General features: G+C 35.2%; 1 protein-coding gene across 5 annotated transcripts in view; it reads left to right on the top strand.

Moving 5' to 3' along the window:
- The first annotated feature begins 1050 nt into the window (after positions 1 to 1050).
- CEP120 (centrosomal protein 120) overlaps positions 1051 to 19513 on the top strand; it is a 78853-nt gene continuing 60390 nt past the window's right edge. For 3 of the 5 annotated variants that reach the window (XM_081289735.1, XM_081289737.1, XM_081289733.1), the window contains exons 1-5: positions 1051 to 1238; positions 1493 to 1569; positions 6151 to 6307; positions 8802 to 8916; positions 11644 to 11785. In XM_081289735.1, coding sequence (XP_081145861.1) covers positions 1521 to 1569; positions 6151 to 6307; positions 8802 to 8916; positions 11644 to 11785 — 463 coding nt within the window. In that variant the 5' untranslated portion in view covers positions 1051 to 1238; positions 1493 to 1520. The other 2 variants (XM_081289734.1, XM_081289736.1) reach the window with 2 other exon arrangements.

Here is a 19513-nt window from a genome sequence, read left to right as displayed (position 1 = left end):
TGATTTGCATTTTCCTGATTGCTAGAGATGCCAAATTTTTAAAAATGTATTTAATGGCCATCTGTAGTTCCTCTTCTGAGAAGTTTGTCTAGTTCTTTTGCCCATTTGTTGATTGTGTTATGGTTTTTTTGGTATTGAGTTATTTGTTTATTCTGGTTATTAATTACCTATCAGAAGAGTAGCTGGCCAAGATTTTCTCCCATTCTGTAGGCTCTCTCTGTTTTTAAAGGTGTCTTTGCTGTGCAATAGGTTTTTAGTTTGATGGCATCCCACTTACTAATTCTTGGTTTTATTCTTTTGTTCTTTGGGGTCTTCATAAGGCAGCCAGTGCCAATACTTATATGATGGAATGTTGACCCTATGTTTTCTTCTAGCAGTTTTTTTCTAATATTTCTAGTCTAATTCCTTCGTTTTTGATCAATTTGAGTTTTGTGCAAGGTGAGAGACAGGGATCCAGTTTTCCCAGGACCATTTAAGAAGGCTGGAGCAGGCACTATTTCCACGCCTTAATTTTTGGTCTTGATTTTGCTAGTTGCTTTGTGATCAGGGGGTAGAACCTATACCTTTAATTTTCTTGCCCACGTGACAATGTTTTTGTTTTTAAGGAGATTTCTAAAGTACAGGAAATTCTCGGAGAGTTGACGTCAGCGCCAAAGGTTACAGTAGCTACCGTATTACCACTATTTTCAAAGGGCAGAAGCTTGAGGAGGCCCGAGAGGGTTATTTAAAGATTTTAAGAGTTCAGAGTTAAGTCATTTTTCTCTGATTTAGCTTTTTAGGCAGAGTTAACTTCAGTGCCTGAAAAACAGCTAGTTTTAAAATGCTAATTCCCACGGAAATATTTCTGCCATCGTGGCTGCGGCATAAAGCGGAGCAAACGCTTCCTTCACACTCCTTAAAGTGCCCTACGTAATATCAGGAAGCATTCACAGCAGTAGTGCGCCTGCGCAGCTCGTTCTTATCAAATTGCCCGCCTCTCTCCATCCCGCTAGCAGGGGGCGCTGTGAGTCAGTAAGCCAGTCTTTTCCCTAGGGTTCTGCAACGGAACGTTAAAGGGCGGGAGGTGAAGCGGGACGAGGGGCGTTCTATCCTCGACTGCCTTGGTCTCTATCGCCCTTTGTCCTCCAGCTTCCCCAGGCACTGGGCCTGCGGGCCCGGTTGCTAGGCGGAAGAGGGGCGCGGTGGCGTCCGCTGCGGCTGCCCGGGCGTTTGAAAAGCGGCTAAGGAGGCGGCAAAAGGTCCCGGGGCGGCGGGTTCGCCTCTCCCTGCAGACTGGGCCGGGCGGGACTGCAGAGCAGAATTTCCCTCAAGTCAGGGCAGGGTCAGGTCCTGGGCTGGCGACCTGGGGCAGGGGATCCCGGCGCGCTGCCGGCGGCGGCGCGTCCGGGCCGCGGAGCGGGGTCCTGGCGCCCGGGGTACGGGCAAGTAGTGGGGGCCCTTCCCGGGGTCGCCGACTACCCGCAATTCACCCGGACCCTCTTGCTCCTAGCAGACCCCGCCCCCGGCCGCCAACAGCGACCATGGTCTCCAAGTCCGACCAACTGCTCATCGTCGTGTCCATCCTAGAAGGTGAGCGGTCTCCCACTTGCTTTTGCAACTGCTGCTTCCTGAATTCTAAAAGAGTAGTGTGGGACCCAGGATTTGTTAACCTTAAGAACCTTTTCATCTTTGCTTTTGTGGTCCCCAAAGACTTGCTCAAAGTTGTACGTAGCAAAGTCTAGTAGGCAATTGATTTAAAAATCTCTCGAGAGTATGAGAGCTATTAGAGATAAGTGATATTTAGCCAGACTAGTCGTAGCCCCAGAGAATGTAGAAAAAACCGATTTCCATCGGAAGCAGCTTGTCGATGGCTTTTATATATGAGGAGAAAGCGTGCCTGGAAAGCATGTTCTGTTCAGCAGTCTCCAGGTAATGCCATTTGTAAGAACTTTGCCATTGACGTGAATATAGGCTTCCTACCTTTTCATAATTATTGCAGAGACTGTGCCTTTACAAGTCTTGATTGAGAACCTGAGGGATTATCGTTGTTAAGACGGCATATTACATGTTCATTAAATTTTGTTTGTTGAATGAATAACAGTTGTTTATTGGAGACTCATTGAATGCTAGATACCGGGCTGGCAATGCACGAATAAGATAGTTCTGGGTCTAAAAGCTCCAAGTGTATAGTGGAGACTATGTCACATAATTCTTTGAGATGTGGAAATGGGAATGTCCGTCTCTGGGGAAGCTGGGGGAAGGTTTACCTGAGGAGGTGGCATATTTTGATTTAAGACTTATCTGTAAGAGATGTTTAAGATTTTGACAGGTGAGAAAAGTAAGGGTGAGCATTCTTTGTCAAGGAAAGAGCAAAGAGCACTTACATTATGGAAAAGCAAGGTATGTTTTGCCCTCCTTAAATTCATTTAATAAATGCTGCTTAAATTCAGTGTGGTTGGAAAGCAGATTGCAAGTGGAGGACCTAGGAGTTTATAGGTAAATTGGGACAGGTTATGTATACCATGATAACAAAAATATAATTTTTTTTTTGGTGGGGGGAAGTCTGGGGTTGAATACAGGGAGGCTTTATCACTGAGCTACACCCCCACCCTTTTTATTTTGAATTCAAGTTTTCACCAAAACTTAGGGCATTGCTCATTTTGAGGCTGGCCTTGAACTTGCAATCATCCTGTTTTAGACTCCTTGAGAGCTGACAGAGGTGTGCCTGGGTATTTTTATTCTTCACAAGAGGGTATTTTGTAGCAGCCTGATTCTCTTTTAGGGGTCAGAGACCAGGAAAGAGTGTAAATGTAATTTTTGAGTTTGGAACAGTAGAGGTACCAAAAGCTATAAAGTGTTGGGACAATATTAACTGTTAGATTACTGTTTAAAAACATGGGACTGAAATTGCCTTGTCATTTGTTTAACAAAAACTTTTAGACTTAAAACTGTGCCCTGTGCTTTAGGAAACAAATGTAATATAATTCCTTCCCCTTGAGGATGACCTATCTACTTGGGGATATCAAGTTAATGTGCAGGATATAATATGTTTGAACATAATATTATATTAAGAACATGTGATATGGGCCAAAGGAGGACTAGGGGATGATGATTAAAGGATACACAAGTTTTTTTTTTTTTTTTGAGGGACATAAATATTCTAAAATTGACTGTGATAGTATTTGCACATATCTATGAATATCCTAATATACATTGAATTGAATTGAAATGTGTGAACTATAGGATATGTGAATTTTATCTTAGTAAAACTGTTATTAAAATAAAGCATGTGATATGGACTGTAAATATAGGTTTGAAGGTAGAAGTAGTGGATGAAGGTAGTAGTAGTGCCTTGAGTAATAAGTAAGCTCTAGGTAGGTGAGGGTAGAAGAAAGTCATTCCAGGAGACTGGACAACCAGGCCAACATGAGCATGAACACAGTGGGAGGATTGTTGAAGAAGACAGCAAGAAGAACAGGGATAAGGAAGGTGAATATTTATGAATATCATGGTAAGAAATACTTGTATAGCTTGCAGGCATAGACTTTGAAGGATCTTGAAAACCAAGGAATTTAGAATTAATATTCCAAGAAATAGTTTGGCAGCATATAGTTCTAAGCAGGAAATTGCTTAAAGTTCAGTTTTGGAAGATAACTTGGAGTCAGGGATGTCAGGTTGTTACTACAAACACATATAAAACTGTTATGTGATGTTCCTTACAAAATAGTTCCTGTTTTGTGTTTATATTTCTATTCTTCCTAGCCACACTGTAGCTCAAATCTTAAATTATCCTTGATTCCTTTCCCATTCCTAACTTCCAAATGACCACTAATTGTTAATTGATTTTATTTTCTAAATAATAATAGACGGTACATACAAGCTTTTGAATGAATGATTTCCACTGTGGGTACCTAGATTAAGGACTTGTTTCCTTCTTTTCCAGAAACATCTACAGTCTCTTGATTCTTGGCAATTATCTTTCTGATATGCAAATCTGTCTTAAAATTCTTCAGTTTCCTTAAGGATAGTATCTATACTTCTTAGTATAGCAAACATGGCACTATGTGGTAGAACTTTTGCCTACCTTTTCAATTTTATATATTCTCTGCCCTTAATTGAACTGCTTGTAGTTTCTTGGCTACAATTTTAGAAATGTCATTTTTCAAAACAAAATAATTGAATTTCTACCACGAGAAATATTTAAGCCAGATCCCACGGATGAAAGGCAATGTTTCTGAAACAAATACATTGAGGGAGGCAGGCATCTTTTTGTTCCACTGAATATTCTTTGTTCTCAAGCTTATTGGAGATTATTAGTATGATAGTCTGATGGAACATATAAGTTATTTAATGTATATGAAGTTCATTTCATTTGGGAAACATAATGATCTTTTAGAGTAACAGAAAATGAGGTCCAGAGAGATGCCTCTGAGTGCTAATCAGAAGAACCAGGACACATGTGTTAAAGAGGCCTAATAAGGAGTCTCAACAGAGAGCCTTCGGCTGAACTGCACAGGTTTATAATCCAGGTCCTTCTAGGCAACTTAATCCCTCCTAACCAGGCAGCTCAAGCCAGGATGAGTAGCAATAAGGATTTATTTATAGTAGACTATAAACAAGAGGACTACTTGACCCAGTGTAGATTCTTTTTTTAAAATTTTTTTTTAGATGTTGATAAACCTTTATTTTATTCATTTATTTATATGTGGTATTGAGAATTGAACCCAGTGCCTCACATGCTAGGCAAGTGCTCTATCACTGAGCCACAACCCCAGCCCTACTTTGAGATTCTTAAGGATTCTTCCTTGGATTCTTCAGCTTCCTGGTTTGAGTGTTTCAAGTTTGTTTAAACTCTCATTTGAGACCTTCATTTCCTTGAAGGCAGGTATTCTATTTTACTTTTTTTTCAGCCTGCTATTTGATATCTGGCTCTGAATATGCCTTCAGTAAAGGAAGAAATGAGGTAAGGCAGTGCAAATGAAATTGATGTGTAGATAAAATTTTAAAATATTTCCTGTTAATAATGTAGTCTTTGAGAATAGAATGAATACCAGTGCTTATTTTGCTTTAGCTAATTTCGTGATTATTCTTAAATGAGTTGACAGGAAAATTAAGACACAGGAAAATAAAAACAAATTTTAAATTTGTTTTTGCTTATTTCTCAACTCTTCAGATGACTTCTTTATAAAGTACTTATGTAGTAGTGTTATAGTTATATAACAGTACTATATAGTCTTAAATTCCAAATGTTGTTGAGATCATTACTACTCAAAGTGTGAACCAACGCAACATCGAGGTTATTCAGGATCCTGTTAGAAATGCAGGTTCTCAGGCCCAACTAGACCAACTCAACCAGAGTCTGTGATGTGGTTCACTTAATGCTTTGAATATAACCCTTGCTGCTCTCCCAGTGCAACTTATTTTTAAAATGGACATGTTTCTTTCTCTTCTTCTCTCCCTGCTCCTTCCTAAACTCTTCCCATCTCTAATCTCAGGGGAAACAGGATTACCTTTCTTCCCCATCCTAGGCAGAATTATCTGTCTTTGAGTACACACACACACACACACAGACACACACAGACACACACACACACACACACACACACACACACACACACAATAGGAATGAAGTGATCCAGATTTTGGGGATGGAACCAGAAGATCTCAGAAATGGCTATCTCCCAAATCAACAAGTGAATTACAACTTCAGACAGAGAACACATGGAATGTAGCCTTTGAGTCACCTCTTTAAAAAAGTCCTCTGTTCCTACTGATGGACAGAATCACAGCCTTTGGGACAGGAGTCCCTGTGTTTCTCCTTTGCTAGTGAAGTAATAAACGTTCAGTTCCCTGTTTCTCAAAACTGTCCTCATTATTGAATTGGAATTGGGGACAAGGACAGAGTTTTGGCAACAAGTGTACATTTTAACATAATCCCCAGGTGATTTATATGCACATTAATGTTTGAGAAACACTAATTTGTAAGTTATAGCTTTCAATTTGATTCACGTTTCTTATGAGTTATGAAAGAGTTTATGTATTATTGAGATAGTTTTTGCAAATGTATAACTCAGCCACCCTTAACATATGTCAATTTTAAAAACACATGCTAAATGATCTTATTTGATTTTTGTACACTTCCAATTAATCTGTGTAGTTTTTTCTCTTCAGGTCGCCATTTCCCCAAACGTCCAAAGCATATGCTTGTAGTAGAAGCAAAGTTTGATGGAGAACAGCTGGCTACTGATCCTGTGGACCATACTGACCAGCCAGAGTTTGCCACTGAGTTAGCATGGGAAATTGATAGGAAAGTACTTCATCAACACAGGTAACTGTTATTTTCAATTTAAGTTAGCATCTTTGTCTGTCTCTTTCAATTTCTTATGAAATATGTATCTTATTAGGTTATAATAATAATCATGTCTATTGTTTTGTAATGTACCAGGAAAGGTTCATCATACTTTGCAATAATAACTCATTTACATATTAGAAGAACTATATGAAGTTGACATTATTGTTTCTTCAGTGTTATAGATGAAGAAACTGAGGCCTGAGAGGTTAAATAATTTGCCCAGAGTTTGTCAGTTGGATAATGGTAGATCCCAGCCAAGCAATCTCCAGAGCCTAGGCTTTTAACCTCTACATTAAACTTAGCTTTTTCCCTTCTAATGTGTGAGGAATTAGATATTCTGGAAGTACCTTAATAATGCCTTCCAAATATTAGTTGGAGTTCATTATAGCTTATTAGTTTATTATGTATTTACCTGATCCAATAAAAATTGTGAAAGAAATGATATAAGGGGTTCTTTTTAATTAATTTTATATTTGATTGTAGACACTTTGTTACGTGTATAAAATGAACTTAAGATTATAGCATCTTATTCTTTCATGAACTCTGACCAGAAACAGTCAAGAACAGCAATACTTCATTAAAGAACTGAAAATATATTTCCTTCTGGGAAGCACAATCACTTCAATACTTGTTCTTTCTCAGTACTAAATCTTGTCAAAATAGAAAGTTAACAGTAAAAGGAAAGCAAGGAGAAATTTATTTACTTTTGTAAATAAATTTACAAAAATTTATTTACTCATCTATTTACTAGATCAGTCCATGGATTTATTTAAAGGGATATTAAGGGTTTGGGGTTGTGCCTCAGTGGTAGAGTGCTTGCCTAGCATGTGTGAGATACTGGGTTCAATTCACAGCACTGCATATAAATAAATGAATAAAATAAAGGTCCATCAACATCTAAAAAAATATTTTAAAAAGAGATATTAAGTTCTTAGAGAATATCAAAATGTTGTATATCCTTTCACAGCATCTAGGATATCTGCTTAGTCAAGAGTTCTGTGAGATGTCAGGATCCACATTTGTAATTGTGCTAGCACCAAGTATTACCAGTTTGATTGTTGTAGGTTGAGAAAGTACCAGAGATGTTTGTTTATTTATTTATTGGGATTGAACCCAGGGGCCCTTTTTTAAGAGTAAGCACTTGAACCTCATCCCCCCAGCCCTTTTTATTTTTTATTTTAAGACAGAGTCTCACTAAGTTGCTAAGGGCCTCATTAAATTGCTGAGGCTGATCTCGAACTTGCAATCTTCCTACCTCAGCCACTTGAGTCCCTGGGATTACAGGCATGCACCACCAACCCCTGCTGACTGGAGATAAATTGAATTTATAAGTGCAGTTATTAAATAGTATTTCTACCAGATAAAAATGATGATAAAATCTATTCACTTTAATGTATGAGCAAGTCTAGGGGTTCCAGACTGAAAAAGAGCTCATGCTATAGCAATCAATATAATGGCTACAGACTATTGTCATATGTTGTGTTAACTTTTTAATTGATTTAAAATTTAGTAGTTTGATTTTATAGTGTTTACTATTTTTAGCAATAAAAAAGCTGTAAGCATGTATGTATATTATTTTGTATTTGACAATGGGGTATGAGAAAGAAAATTTAAAATTAGTTCTGAAGATTCATGATAATTTTTGACTTTCAGAAGGTATCATACATTACAGAAGCTTAAGAAACATTGACCTAGAATGATAATCTCTTGGATAAGTGACTAAAATTTTGATGTTGTATATATTAGTTGGTTTATATAAGTATAATTAATAGTTTATATTAATTATATAAGTATAATTAATAGTTCTTTTCGGTTGAAAACTTTAAAAAAAATAAAGAATAGAGCAGGGCATAGTGGTGCAGACCTGTAATCCCAGTGACTCAGGAGACTGAATCAGGAGGATCAAAAGTTCAAGGCTAGCCTGGGTAACTTAGTGAGGTCCCTCCTAAAAATAAAAGGACTGGGGATGTAACTCCATGATAGAGCATTCCTGGGTTCAATCCACAGTACCGTCATCATTCACATACACACAAAAGCGTGTGTGTGTGTGTGTGTGTGTGTGTATATATGTGTATGTGTGTGTATACAAATATACACAGAGAGACACAGATATACATGATAAATATGTATATGTTTAAATACATATACACCCACACAGAGATATACATAAAAAGTGTGTGTGTGTGTGTGTGTGTGTGTGTGTGTGTATATATATATATATATATATATATATATATATATATATATAAAAAAATAAATAGATAGATATACCTGGCCTAATAAATTATAATTATCTGGATAATAATAGATAATCTTTTCAAGGCTAATAGGAAGTCAGTTCAATATTAAGAAAAAAAACCCAATGTATTATCACATAAATTTTTTTTTGGTTTTTAAAATAATTTTTATTTTTTAAAAGTAAATTGTACATTACAGGAAAAAAAAAATCACATAAATTGTTATGTTACAGGCTACAGCGTACGCCTATCAAACTCCAGTGTTTTGCCCTGGATCCTTTATCTTCAGCCAAGGAAACTATAGGTTATATTGTTCTGGACTTAAGAACTGCTCAAGAAACAAAACAGGTATTGCCCTTTTGATGGTATATGTTAGATAGTTGATTACTTTGAAAAGATACGGATTAATGAAAAGAACATAGTGTACTAGACCATACAAGGCCATGAATTATGTCCTTGAGCTAGTAGTGTTACAGTTCTTGTGTTTTAGCTTATAAATTTGACTTAGAAAATTTCAACCTTTTAATCATCTCTTTGAACTAAATTTCTCAAACTTGTCTCTAAGCTCAAAACTATATGCAAGTAGCTCTTACTTCAACCTTAACATTTTCACCTCCTGAGCTTTCATTTCAAAGGTGGTCCTGTTCCAGGGTTCCTTGCTTCGGTGAATCATCACCACATTCCTTCAAGATGTACAACTTAGAAATATATATATGTCTTCCTTGACACTTTCCAGTTGTTTTTTTTTTTTTCCCTCTTGATCTACTATTTTGCATTTTTACTACTGCTACCCCAATTTAAGCCACCATAATTTCTCATTTTGGCTTTCATAATAACTTCCTAATTGGTTTCCCTGCTTCTTGTTCCTTGCAAATTCTTACCAGGGGTAGTGGTATTGGTTATGTAACATTAAGTATATTTACTTAAGTTATTTTCAGTTTAAATTATCATCTTTATTAGTCTCTTTCAGGCTGCTATAAATATTTCTTATGTCCCTCATTATCTACAAGTAATAGAATTTTTTTTTTTAACGTGCCAGGAAATTTTCATAGTATTTTAAATGGTAACATCAGAACAATCCTATGACATTATTTTCCCCATATTATAAATGAGGAAACTGAGTACCGAGAGGTAAAGTAACTTGTCCTAAGTCAGTGTAAGTTAACTTTATTGAAATAAACAACCAGTACCTCTTCTCCCTAAGACAATACTTTTTAGAAAGTTAGTGCTTTTTATTATTGAACATGTTTCTTAGGTCTTTTTATGTGTTCTCCAATATTTTTGTATGTGATTGACTTCAGAAAATTTCAGGTTTTTATTTTTTGGATGTTTTTGTTTAGTCACAGTTTAAGAAAAATAAACATTTAAAATTTTTTTTCTTTCATTCTTAAGATCACATTCTGTGAAAACAAATTTTTGTTTTTAACATTTTTGCCGCTGATAGCCATGATATTTGCAAATGAAGCAGTGGGCCCAGCTCAAATTTGGAGTCATTCATAAAGAACTGAAATTTTAAAATGCTTTTTAAGTGAAAATAAACTCTCTTAGGAAGAAGGTGGCTAAGAAAAGAGATCATGCCTCTTAAGTGCTCTTGATTTTCCTCATCCCTTTATGTTGTTTTTAGAACAGTTTGTCCACATATTTATCATCAGAGTTAAGGGGAAATGGCTGAAAATTGTTTTCGTTTTATAGAAACCAAATTCTTGCTTAATCTCTTCTGTTAGCAGAAATATTTGAATTTGGCTAGTAAAATATTTGAAGATCAAAATGAATTGATGCTCTACAAGTAAAACTAAACATAGAAAAATTCAGATTTGTTGTTCTGAGTTGTATATTAGAAAAATGTAAATTCTAGAAGTGATTAAAAAATAGTTGTAAGGTTATATTTAGAATTAGAAAATATCTGTAAATATAGCAACAAACTATGTTATGCATTTTTATCTTTAAGAAACTAGGTTGTAGGTTTTTAAAACAATTTATGGCCTAGTTAATCCTGTTTTTCTTATCAAACATAATTTGGATATAAAATAGCCAATTTTGGATTGATCAGTATAAGCACCAGTTTACTGTGCCTTTTTATAACAATGTTCAGAGTAAGAATGTTGTTTCCTAGTGCTGAACTGGTACCCCTGCTGACTACTGCAATAATTGGTAAGCATTGTTCTGAGCTATGACATTTTTCAGGCTAGTTTTGGTACTAGAATTTCTGATCTTGCTTTATGGGAGATTTTTAGGTAATTTAAGATTCTTTTATTCTGTGAGAAGCCTTTTTTGTTTGTTTTAATATCAGTCAAGCACATGGTTAATAATGAGAACACTAGGATTAGGCCTTTACTTTAGTATTTTGTAAATGTCTTTTTTATTAACAGTAAGGATTTTTTTCCTTATTTGATATAAGCAGATCAAAGTAGCAATGTGGCAGGAAGAAAAGATACAATAAGAAGTATGAAACAGGAGGAGTTATGGAACAGAAAATTAAGTCTTTTGTTATATAAAGGACTAAGTGAGATTGAGATACAAGGCTAAAGATAGAAATAAATAATATTATGTTTCTTCCTTTAATACTTTATCTGTTGAAGCATAAGAATTCAAGCAAAGAAGATAATCAAAACTTTTAAGTAGTTTTTTTCAAAGGGAAATTCAGTTGCTAACTTCCTAAGTAGGAATAATTTTCTTTTGAAGACAATGTGAAACAAATTTTTTTCTGAAGAGGAGAAAAGTGCTAAAAAAACCCTATGAAATTTACCTTTTCTTTTATTATTAATAATATTATTATTATTTTCTTTTTTCAAATTTATTTACTTATTTATTTATTCTAATTAGTTATACATGACAGCAGAATGTTCTTTGGTTCATTGAACACAAATGGATTTTTTTGTTTTGAGTAGGATGTTGCTGTGTTGCCCAGGTTGGCCTTAAATGCCCCATCCTCCTGTCTCCTCTTCCCAACTAGTTAGGATTACAGGCTTGTGCTACTGTACCCAGCTCTTACTTAACCCTTAAGGAACATTTCTAATAAGTATTTTCCTCTGTTAGCTATTAAAGATGTTTTCTGCTTTGTTGGTTATTCATTAGGCACCAAAATGGTACCAGTTACTGAGTAATAAATACACCAAGTTCAAGTCTGAGATACAGATAAGCATCGCTTTGGAGACTGATACAAAGGCACCAGTGGATAGTTTTAAAGCAAAGGGAGCCCCACCTCGAGATGGAAAAGGTTTGTGCATAATCTTACAAGGCATTCTGTGAGAAGTTAAACTATGGACTAGAACTTTTGGTGGGAGCGATCACAGGGGGATGGGGGCAAGTGGGGCCATCATAGGGTGGTATAAGCTGATTTTATTCTAGTGCATCAAATATTGTTATATGCTGAGGTCTAGCCCCGGGTGGGGGGGAGTGGGTTTCAGGGGTCCTGAAGGAGGAGTGGCGTTGGCGAAAGAAGAGTCTGGACGACAGGTTGCAAGTTAAGAGCAGTCTTCATGGGGCTGGGGATGTGGCTCAAGCGGTAGTGCACTTGCCTGGCATGCCTGTGGCCCGGGTTCGATCCTCAGCACCACATACAAACAAAGATGTTGTGTCCGCCAAAAACTGAAAAATAAATATTAAAAAAATTCCCTCTCTCTCTCTCTCTCTCTCTCTCTCTCTCTCTCTCTCTCTCAAGAAAAAAAAAAAAAAAAGAGCAGTCTTTAGAAGAAATATCTGCTGCCCCTGGAAGAACCTTTATTTTTATACCTTTTTACAGGTGTTTTTTTTTTCAGGTAGTTAATGGATAGCTTCAAAGCCTGAAACTTTTTTGATTTACATAATTTTCAAGAGTTACAATCTTTTCTGACATACATTGATTATCTAAGATGTTAAAGTGTGTTGTTTAAAATATTTTTCTGTAACCTTAGCCAATCATGATTATGCTTTTAGGTTTTTTACCTCAATCACTAGTTGCTAGGCAACACAACTAGACTACATGACTCCTGACCTATTATTATTCACTTCTAACTTTAAAGCATACCCATAATTATTTCATTAACCTTTAACTTTAAAGCATACTTATGATTATTGGTAAGCTTTCTTATTTCTAAACTAAAATCACAGGAAAACACACTTAAAGTAGTGAAAGTATTATTTAAAAGCCTACTACTCTGAAGTGCCTCTAAAATATATCTATGTTAATTTTACATTATTCTATTTTTAATTTCCAAGGTAATTTCCTTTTTTCATATGACCTATTCAACTACTTTCTTAAAGAACTTCCTTGATCCTTGGTCAAAGCACACCAATTCTTATGTCTTTGTAATCTTTAACTAAAGGGCAGGCTTTACACCTCAACCCATTTGTCATTTATATTAACTATGTGTTTTCCATTTTCTTTTTTTTTTAATTGGTTGCTCACAACATTACAAAGCTCTTGACATATCATATTTCATACATTAGATTCAAGTGGGTTATGAACTCCCAATTTTTACCCCAAATGTAGATTGCAGAATCACGTCGGTTACACATCCACAATTTGTGTTTTCCATTTTCATCTTAAGTTTCTGTGTAAAGCAAAGGAGGGTCTATTGGTTGCTGGAATGTATTTTTATTAGCCTCTTGTCTTCTAGGGGGGTACCATAAGCTACATACGGTGGTCCTTGTACTGTTGGCACAGCAATTGTTTTTCTGTAGCTAGGCTGTTGTACAGGTTGTGGCTTTAGGATGGGGTTGGGAGGGGGGCTAGTGTAAATTGTTAACCGTGGGATAAATATTTCTTGTTGTTTAAGCTTGAGGAATGACACCATTGTTTGTATCCTGAGAGAGATTGAAATGCACCTCATGGCATGTCTCAGTTGTATCCTTAGTCTCATTCTGGGAATTTTCCTGCAATCTCAGGCAATACGTACTTTTATTATTGATTGACGTGTGCCCTGTTATCCATATCATGAGTATCATAAACAAAACACTTAACATTCCTAATGGTTCCAGTTTCCAGATGGTGTGGCCTTGCCGCAGCGTCCCCCACGCTGTGACCCTGTCAGACAGTGGGTGCAGGAACGCCTTCACCATTTACACATGTGGCATTTGTTGCCCTTAGCTCTTGTTTACAATTCTTAGAAACACAAAAAAACTTTTCTTTTCCTTATTTGATATATAGTAAAACAAAGAAGAATGTTATATTTTTAGAAATTCACAATTTAGGAAAATTTTCTTTCTAGGATGAATGCAGGAAAGCCTCCAAAATGCCCATGCTATTCTGTTCACTAATTCAACTGTAGTTTAACAAAACCTTCATATATTTTTCTTTTTAATTTATAATTTTTTTTAAAGAGAAGTTTTAGTTTTATAGCAAAATTAGAGAATAGAGAGAGTTCCATGTATTTCCTGCCCCTTACAGGTCAACATCTGTCAACTTAGTACCAGAGTGTTGTTTTTACAATTGATGTGCCTACATTGGCACATCATTATCACCAAAAATACATAGTTTACATTTGAATTCACTCTTGGTGTTGTACAGTCTATGGGTTTTGATAAATGTGTTAATGTCGTGTATCCACCATAGTATCATGCAGAATAGTTTTACTACGCTGTGCTCTGTGCTCTGTTCACCCCTTCCTCCCACCAAGGCTCTGGCAGTGGTTTGGTTGTATCCCCCAAAATTTATATGTTGGTATCTTTGGGATCTTATTATGTCATGAGGGTCTTGCTATTATGAATGGTATAATTCTGTTCATGGATAACATGTTCATGGGTTTCAGGGGAGTAGGTATTATTAAAGCCAGTTTGGCTGCCATGAGCTCCCTTACCCTGTGATGCCCTGTACCACCCTGGGACTCTGTAGAGTCCTTATTAGTAAGAAGGTCTTTATTCAATAAGGCCACTCACCCTCTGATTTTTCTAGCTACCAGAACAATAAAAAATAAATTTCTTTATAAATTATTTAGTCTCCAAAGTGTTTAATTAAAGCAAGAGGAAATAGACTAAGTTAGTTACTGATCTTTTGTTACTATCTCCAAAATTTTGCCTCTTTCAGAATATCATATAGTTGGAATCACACAGTATGTAGTCTTTTTCAGAGTGGCTCCTTTCATTTAGTAACTTCAATAACTTAAGCTCATATAAGGTTCCTCCATGTCTTTGTAGAGCTTGATAACTCATTTTTTTTAATTTTTAGGGCTGAATAACATTCCATTGTCTATATAAACTACAGTTTGTATATCCTTTTGACTACTAAAGGAAATTCTGGTTGCTTCTAACTTGAAGTTTTGAATAAAGCTGCTATAAATATTTGTTTGCAGTTTTTTTTTTTTAAAGAGAGAGTGAGAGAGGAGAGAGAGAGAGAGAGAATTTTTAATATTTATTTTTTAGTTCTCGGCGGACACAACATCTTTGTTTTTATGTGGTGCTGAGGATCGAACCCGGGCCGCACGCATGCCAGACGAGCGCGCTACCGCCTGAGCCACATTCCCAGCCCTGTTTGCAGGTTTTTTTTTTTTTTTTTTTTTTTTTTTGTGAATATGTTTTCAGTTCATTTGGGTATTTACCAGAGAGTTTGATTGCTGAATTATGTGGTAAGATTAGGTTTAAGAAATCCCTAAACTGTCTTCCAAAGTAGCTGTATCATCTTGCATTTCCAGCAGCAATGAATGATAGTTCCTGTTGCTCCATAATCTAGCCAACATTCACTGTTGTTAGTGTATTCAATTTTGGCCATTATAATAGGTGTACAGTGCTATCTCATTGTTGTTTTAATTTGCATTTCTTAATGATATATAATGGTGAGCATATTTATATATGCTTAACCTGCCATCTGTATATCTTCTTTCATTAGGTGTGTTTTCAGGTCTTTGGTCCAATTAAAAAAAAAATTTTTTTTTTTTTAGATGGACACAATACCTTATTTCATTATTTATTTTTATGTGGTGCTGAGGATTGAACCCAGTGCCTCATACGTGCAAGGCAGGCGCTCTGTCACTGAACCACAATCCCAGCCCCTTTGGTCCAATTTTTAATCCACTTGTTTATGTTATTATTGAGTTTTATAGGTTCTTTGTATATTTTGGCTGTCTTATCAAATGTGTCTTTGGCATATATATTTTCTCAGTCTGTGGCTTGTCTTTTTAATCTCCTGACATTGTCTTTCACAGAGCCTAACTTTTTAATTTTAATGAAGTGTAGCTGATCAGTTATATCACTCATAGATTGTGCCATTGTTGGTATATCTGAAAAATTATTGCCATATCCAAGGCCATGTAGGTTTCTCTTATGTTATCTTCCAGGAGTTGTATGGTTTTTGCATTTTACGTTTAGGTCTTTGATTTTAAGTTAATTTTTGTGAAGGGTGTAGATCTGTCTATGTTTCATTTTTTTGTATCTGGATATCCAATTGTTCAGCCATTGTATTGTCTTTGCTCCTTTGTCAAAAATCAGTTGATTGTGTTTATGTGCATGTTATTTTCTAGACTCTCTATTCTGCTCCATCATTAGATTTGTTAATTCCACAGTCTGTTTTAAAAAAAATATTTTTTAGTTGTCAATGGACCTTCATTTTATTTATTTATATGCAGTGGTGAGAATCGAACCCAGTGCCTCACACATGGTAGGCAAGCACTTTACCACTGAATCACCACCCTAGCCCCAATTCCACAGTCTTGATTACTGTAACTTTATAGTAAGTAAGACTTGAAGTCAGGTAGTTCTGTGTTGCATTGGTTGTTCTATGTCTTTTACCTCTCAATATACAACTTTAGAATTAGTTTGTCAGTATTAAAATAATTTGCTTCTCTTTTTATTAGGTTTACAGTGGATTTATAAATCAAGTTGGGAAGAACGGACTAATAGGAAATATTGAATCTTTCTCTCCATGAATCTCTCCATTTATTTAGTCCCTTGATTTTTTAATCAGAATTTTGTCTTTTTCTTCATACAAATCTTATATACATCTTGTTAGATTTATAGCTAAGTACTTCATTTTTTGGCAGATATTAATGTAAATCGTAACATTTTTATTTTGTTTATTGTGCTGTATAGGGAAGCCGTTGACTTTCATGTTAACTTCCTATCCTGCCATTTCCTATAAACTCTTATTAGCTACAGAATGATTTCTCTTTTTTTGGTCAGATCTTTTTTTAAATTTTCTAGTTTTTTGTTTTTCTTTTTTATTTTTGAGATAGGTTCTCAACAAGTTGCTTAGGGACTGAGGATGATCTTGAACTTGTGATCTGCCTACCTCAGCCTCCCGAACTGCTAGGCTTAAATGTGTGCACCACCCTGCCCAGCTTCATCAAGTCTTTCCATGTGCTAATTTCCTACCTAATGTCATTTAAAGAAAAGGCTATTTTATTTCTTTTTAATCTGTGTACTTTTATTTCCTTTTCTGGTTCTATTATACGAGCAAGGACTTCCAAGTAAGATATTGAAAAGGAGTAATGGGAGGATATTTGTATCATACCTGATCTTAGTGAAACCTAGTATGATATTAGCTGTAGGTTTTTTATTGATATTCTTTATTAAATTGAGGAATTTTCCCTGTGATTCTAGTTTAGAGGGTTTTGTTTGTTTTCACTATCATGAATTGGTGTTAGGTCTTGTCATATGTGCTTTCTGCATATATTGATATGATTGTGTGATTTTTCTTCTTCAGTTTATTGATGTCATGAATTACAATAGTTGATTTAAAAAAATTTTTTTTAGTTGTATATGGACACAATACCTTTATTTGTTTATTTTTATGTGGTGCTGAAGATTGAACCCAGTGCATCACACATACTAGGCAAGCACTCTACCACTGAGCCACAACCCCAGCCCCTACAATAATTGATTTTTGTTAGTAAAAGTAAACCTTGTGTGCCTGAGATAAATCCCACTTGATCATGATACATATTTTTTTAATCCATGTTGGATTCAATATACTAATATTTTGTTGAAGATTTTTGCATGTATGCTTATGAGGAATATTGGTCTGTAGTTTCTCTCTTTTTTTTTTTTTGTAGTATGAGTTAGGAAATAGTTTTTCAGTTTGCATTTTCTGGAAGAGATTGTAGAGAATTGGTATCATTTCTTCCTTAAATTTTTGCTTGAATTCACCAGTATAACTTATATGGACCTGTTTTCTATTTTGGAAGGCTGTAAATTATTGGTTCAGTTTCTCTCATGTTAGTCCTGTTCAATTTGTTTCTTTTTGTGTGAGTTTTAGCATGTTGTTTCTTTCATCTGGATTTTCACATTTGTGTACATGGACTTGTTCATAGCATTCTATATTTTCCTTTTAACATCCATAGGATTTGTAGTGATGTCCTATTTTTCATTTCTGATATTAGTAATATGTATCCTTTCACCTTTTTTCTTCCTTATTTAGCCTGGCCAGAGGCTATTAATTTTGATCTTTTTAGACAATCAGCTTTTGTTTTGGTGATTTTTCTCTTGATTTTCTGTCAATTTCATTGATTTGTTGTGATTTTTTTTTTTTTATTACTTTCTACTATAGTCTTTGGTCTTAATTTGCCATTCTTTTTCTAATTTTCTAAGGTGGAAGCTTAGATGAATGGTTTAAGATCTTCTTTTCTATATGTATCGAATGGATGCAATACATATAATATTCATCCTACAACTCTTAATGAGTTGTGTTTTCATTTTCATTTAGTTCAAGATATTTTTATATTTCTCTTGATTTCTTCTTTGACTTGTGTGTTATTTAGAATTATGTTGTTTAATCCAATTGTTTGGGGATTTTTCAGCTATCTTTTTTGTTATTGATTTCTGGTTTAACTCCGTGTAGTCTAAGAGCAGACATTGTATGACTTGTATTCTTTTGAATTTGTTAAAGTATATATTATGGCCCAGAATATTGTCTGTCTTGGTGAGTATTTCATGTGAGCTTGAGAAGAATGTGTATTTGGTTATGGGTAGATGAAGTCATCTGTAGATTTTCATTACGTCCAGTAGATTTTTTGGTGTTGATAAGTTCACCTATGTTTTTCCTGATTTTGTATTTTTTGGATGTGTCCATTTATGAGAGTGCGGTGTTTAATAAGACTCCAGCTATGTTAGTGGATTCAACTGTTTCTCTTTGCATTTTTGTCAGTTTTTGTCACATATATTTTGATGCTGTAGTATTAGGTGCATACATATTCAAGATTGTTATGTCTTAAAGAAGGAATCCCTTGATTATCATGCAGTGTCCCTGTTTGTCCCTAATAACTTTGCTTGGTTTGAAGTCTGCTTTGTGTGAAATTAATATAAATACTTCATTTTATTTTTATTATTTGGTATATCTTTTTCAGTTACTTTATAGTTAATCTAATTTATCTTTGTATTTAAAGTGGATTTCTTTTTTTTTAAATAATTTTTTTGGGGGCTGGGGATGTGGCTCAAGTGGTAGCGAGCTCGCCTGGCATGCGTGCGGCCCGGGTTCAATCCTCAGCACCATATACAAACAAAGATGTTGTGTCCGCCAAATACTAAAAAATAAATAAATAAATATTAAAATTCTCTCTCTCTCTCCCTCTCTCTCACTCTCTCTTTAAAAAAAAAATAATTTTTTTTAGTTGTCAGTGGATCTTTATTTTATATTGATATGTGGTGTGGAGAATTGAACCCAGTCCCTCACACATGCTAGGCAAGTGCTCTGCCACTAAACCACAACCCCAGCCCTAAAGTGGACAATATATAATTGGGCATTATTTTTTAATCTATTGTGACCATCTATTTTTTTTTAAATTTTATTAGTAATTGATGAACCTTTTATTTATTTATTTATATGTGGTGCTGAGAATTTAACCCAGTATCTCACACATGCTAGGCAAACACTCTACCACTGAGCTACAACCCCAGCCCATGACCATCTATTTTTAATTGGTGCATTTAGACCATTGACATTCAAAGAGATTACTGGTACAGTTGGCTTAAATATTGACCACATTTGTTGTGTGTTTGATTTATTACCCTGGTTTCAGTTTTGTTTTTACTCTTTCTC

This window comes from Spermophilus citellus (assembly GCF_964194105.1).
Source record: "Spermophilus citellus genome assembly, chromosome: 1".
Lineage (NCBI taxonomy): Eukaryota > Metazoa > Chordata > Mammalia > Rodentia > Sciuridae > Spermophilus > Spermophilus citellus.
Note: the sequence above shows the minus strand (reverse complement) of the source record. Positions and strands in the feature narration are given on the sequence as shown.